Here is a 4,780-nt window from a genome sequence, read left to right as displayed (position 1 = left end):
CATGTATACTTAAGGATTTTTTTTCTTAAAACATGTATAACAATATTATGCTTCGAATCAATTTCTTGTGTAGCATTTAATATTGCAATTAATCTATAAATTTTTTTTCAGGTGAGTTTTTGCACAACCTAATTAAATAAAAGTCTTAAGAATAGAGCCCCATTCTCATTAAGGATATACATATGTATATTTGTTATTTGATGAGAAATTCCTAAATTATATTTTATCAAAAATTATCAGTAAAAATGAAAAAACGAATTTAGTTTGGAGTTGATTTGATTTCAGGAGGAGAATAATAATAAAATCAACAACCGGTCATTTTAAATCGAGTGGCAGTTTCATTCCGTTTAAAAATATGCGCCTGAGGTATTTTATGCGCCTTCTTTCTTTCGCTATCCTACACAACTCAGCACGAACCACCTCGGGATGGATTGGTGAGCTGTCTGGCTGTTGCAGATGAACAACTTATCGAGTAGCGCGACATCGCATCTCAACTCACCAAAGAAACGGCCAGTAGAGATTAACAACAGCCCTCCTGTTACGATTTTGTCGACAAATCATGATCAAAAGTGTCAAGGTTCAAATTTGAACCCAATTCTATAAATTGAAGTTTAAATGTGATGTAGCCGTTATTTGAGCGGAAAATCCAAAGTAGTAGCAAGAACACGTTCTATTGGGCGGTATGAATAAAATGTAGTACAGTTGAGTTTACTACATTCTCGGTAGTAAACGCTATATGTGGAACACGAGTGGAACATGTTTGTGTCATTTTCCATTCTACACCTTTCGAACATACTATGAATAAAGGTAGCATTTACTATAAAGCTACTGGTAGTTAGCTTCAGAGGTTGCTATACATGCTTTAAGATTGCGGAATTGAATGCAACAATTAACTTTTGAGTAAAAATCATAGGAAAACAATATGAGTTTTGATATTTCGGAAGGCATTGAGTTTTGCTTAGGAATTCTTAGGTTACGAAAACATTCGCCCCTCCAATTCTGAGATTCCGGTAAGATTACCGGCTGTAGCAATTTGTAATATCCGTGTGAATTCTGGCATTATTTTCTAGGAATTTTGGAATGTCGGTAGGAATTCAGATATTTATAACGTAACTCTGAATTTTACGTATAAATTCTGACATCTCAGAATATCAGATTTCATTTGGAATTCCGGAATTTCTCTAGAAACTTTGGGATTCCGATAGGGATGTCGGATTTTTAATGATAATTCTGGTATTTCAAAAGCCCTTCTAGGAATATCGCGGAAATACTAGAAATCTGGTAAAAACTCTAGAATTGGGGTGAGAATGGGATTCCGGTTATTAATCTCTTGGAATTCTGGGTCTGTCTTTGAGACGGTATTTTTGTAAGAATCTATGACTTGTTTTTAATTATGAATCGTGGGTTACAGCTAACCAACCGAGTGGAAGTTTAACAACTAACTAGAGATCAGGGAGTCGTGAGTTCGACACTCACTTTTTCGCAAAACTTCACATAAATTTGTCCATTTAATCCAATTGCAAAGTATATGTAATGTTTAGCATTTCGGTAGAATCTATGAGATTTTGGTTGGATTCCTGCTAATTATTGTGTGAATATTTGGAATTCTGAAACCAATCTTTGTAATTATTGTAAAAACCTTTAAGATTCCGTTGATCTCCAGTTCCGTTGGAATTTCAAAGCAAAGCTTTAATACAAACCTTTTGAATGTCGATAAATATTTTCTAGATTTCAATGGGGTTTTTTGTGGAATCGATAAGAATTTTATTAATTTCAGAGGGAACCCTTGTGTTGTGGGCGAGATCCTCATTGAAGTCACTACAATTCTCATAAAAATCTCTACATTCTAAATTCTACAAATTCCAAGGATACTATCAGAAACCCCACCGAAATAACGAGAATATCACAGAAACACTTAACATTTCCGGAATTCAACATGCTGTTAAAAAACACACACGAGCCTAAAAATTCTACCACAATTTCACTAGAATATCAATACCGGTGCTAGCAAATGTGTGGTTCTTAGTTTGATAGCTGTAATTTCAAGATCTCTTCATAGATTTCAAGCTAAAATTCATCAAGTACTGGCGTTGGCGAAGACTGAATGGAATTTTCTTAACGTGCAGCATCAGTCACTGCACATTTTCGAAAGTAGTAGATACTACATGTTCGAAAGGTTTTTTTTATTAATACCAAAAGATTATTTAACTTTGTGGATTTTGTTTTTGAGTAGTTGCTACATGTAGTAAAGTTCAACGCTTTTTATTTTTGGGTGATATTATTGTGTTATTAATTAAGAACAAGATTTTATCAAAAGTTTTAGGACCCTATTGCTCCACCAACAATGTTTTTTCAAGATACGAAAATAAATCATGACAAAAACTATAATTGCAGTAAATGGTAACAGAACGGAGAACGGTTCCTCATATCATATTCGTATACCATTAGGCTCGTTATGAGTTGCGAATTACAATGAGTATAAAAAATAGCCTAAAAATCGAAGGTCGCCAATTGATCTGTCTAAATTCATACCCCAATTGTTAAACACCACATTTTTTCCAAATCGTGCATATAAAATTACGTTTCTGTATATTTCCATTCAATAATTGTAATAATTGTAAATAATAATTAATTGTTCAACTTCTATACACTGAGCTCAATAGTTCGCACAAATATAATTTTTCAACAGGAACAGTGAAGATCTCAGTAATTCAGCATATTTTTGATAAGTCTCAAGTGAGATTAACTTTGAACTTTCTACTATTGGCCTAGGATTTTTGTAGAAAATCTTTCATCTCAGTCCATTCACGTTAATCCCATAATTCAAAAGAACACACGTAACTATCCACTATGTTTCAGTTACTCACCGTGGCCAGCTTTTCGATGTACTCATCTGGGGCTCCGAGCGAAGCCAATCCGATTTCCTGCGAAAACTGTGCAAACGAAGGATCGGCAAACAGCGGCGCATGGCCAAGCAGTTCGTGGCATACGTCCGGTTCCGGGGTGTACAGAGGCTTGCTCGGGTGACGGATATACTGCGTCGAGTGGAACACGCGGAACGCCAAGCCGGCGAGGAAATCGCGCGATGACAGCAGGCCAGCAACCGGACGAAGCGTAAAACCGGTACAATCCTTCAGGAAGTTGGACACGTCTTCCAGCTGTGGGATGTTGTCCTCCCTGTAGCCGCAGTTCTCGATTAGCAGAGGAAACACGTGGTTGTGCTCCCGACAGGCATGCGTCGGGTAGAGTTTGGTCAGGTTCTGGAAGACCACCCTCCAAGTGTTGACCTCTTCTTCGGTGTAGTCGACATGTGGCAACGGTTGACCGTGCTTGTAGTTGAAGCAATGTCGGCAAAGTATTTGCGACGGGCGCGGTATTTCTCATCGGTGAATCCCGGATGGTCAGAATCCAGTTCTGCTCCGTAGGATAAAATTTGATTGGCAAAGCGATCCAAATCCCGAATACGACGTGGGAACCAAGGCACGGTAGCTGTCGATAAAAATCACACATTTAAGTTAGTTAAAGTTCAACAACAGGTAGCATTCAAACATACCTTCATTATCCTTGTAATCGCGCGAGATGATGTTGAAGTAGTCACTCTGATCCCGAACGGCTTCAATTGCTGCGCTCAGGTTCTGGCTCTTGCTGTCGCACTCAACCATGAACTCATATCCGGGCCCACGAGTCGACGATCGGGATTCGATATGCAGAAGGTTCACTCTATGCTCGTCGAAGATCTTCAGCATCTTGGCCAAAGCACCGGCTTCCTCCTGTTGCGGCGAAAAGATGATGCTGACATTCTTCGCTTCGGCAGATTCGTGTCCTTCCATGATGTAGGATCCTCCCTCCTTTAGGGTTGGCTATTGAGCAAGAAGAAATAGGAAGTTGATCACTTTGTTCACTGTGCTTCCGCGAGTTCTATCCTCGGCGATCAATGGGACAGAACTGAATGGGAGCCACGTTCCAAGTAGTAGATTTATACCATTCAACCCAGTACGGTTGATTGACTACTGCTTGTTAAGGGGATTTCAACAAAGTAGAAATGGAAAAAACGTCGCAATTAACTGTGATTGACGCGTTCGGATCCGATCGACTGGGGATTCGGATCGGGGTTGTTCCTTTCGAGTAGCGATCGCCACTTGTGACACAAAGACCTAGTGGCGAGTCGATGACTTACTCTCATTCACTAAGCAGTAGCCAGTAGATAGCAGCTAACAGAAGTGTAACATAATCAGTGCGGATCATTGCGCTTGTGATTAGGGGTGTGATAATGATGAAATTCCGTCGGAGATTGCTGGATGCATATTTGGGGAGATTTCGGCTTGTTTGTTCTCCGTAATTACGTTGTTTCAGTTCAGTCAAATTTAGTGACAAATATTGTAGATTGTTTTTGGATTGAATGCAATGCAAGGACATTATGTCTCGTGAGAAGAGTCGGTAAGAAACGAATTATATGCCTTGCTTAACATGCTACATATACTTGAATGAAAATTTTCTTATGCTAAATGTTTTTATGCGTATTAGACTGCTTTACTGACAATTCCATTAATAGCAAATTATGTATGCTATTTAGATCCACGTGATTTTTCACAACGCGATAGATCATGGTCAAGGTTTTCTATCGTTATCAAAATTTTCATGAAATATATCAACACTTATGAAAAATGTAAGCTTTACAGCCTTTTTCAAAATCATTTGCATGTTCTGAAATTCACTGATCTTGATCTGGTTAAAACAATTTCAATTCTGAATAGTTATAACTTTTTCAATACTCTGGGAA

The 4,780-nt window shown here is 38.3% G+C and overlaps 1 protein-coding gene across 1 annotated transcript; it reads right to left on the bottom strand.

The window, feature by feature from the left end:
• Window positions 1-2,661: 2,661 nt before the first annotated feature.
• Window positions 2,662-4,113, bottom strand: LOC110681048 (protein henna-like). Its single transcript, XM_021856815.1, is given in 3 exon segments — window positions 2,662-3,343; window positions 3,346-3,489; window positions 3,554-4,113. Coding segments are annotated over 3 exon segments (909 nt in total). The 5' UTR covers window positions 3,831-4,113; the 3' UTR covers window positions 2,662-2,855.
• Window positions 4,114-4,780: the final 667 nt, after the last annotated feature.

This window comes from Aedes aegypti, unplaced genomic scaffold, assembly GCF_002204515.2.
Source record: "Aedes aegypti strain LVP_AGWG unplaced genomic scaffold, AaegL5.0 Primary Assembly AGWG_AaegL5_hic_scaff_292_PBJ_arrow, whole genome shotgun sequence".
Taxonomy (NCBI): domain Eukaryota; kingdom Metazoa; phylum Arthropoda; class Insecta; order Diptera; family Culicidae; genus Aedes; species Aedes aegypti.
This window is presented reverse-complemented; position numbering and strand designations above follow the sequence as displayed.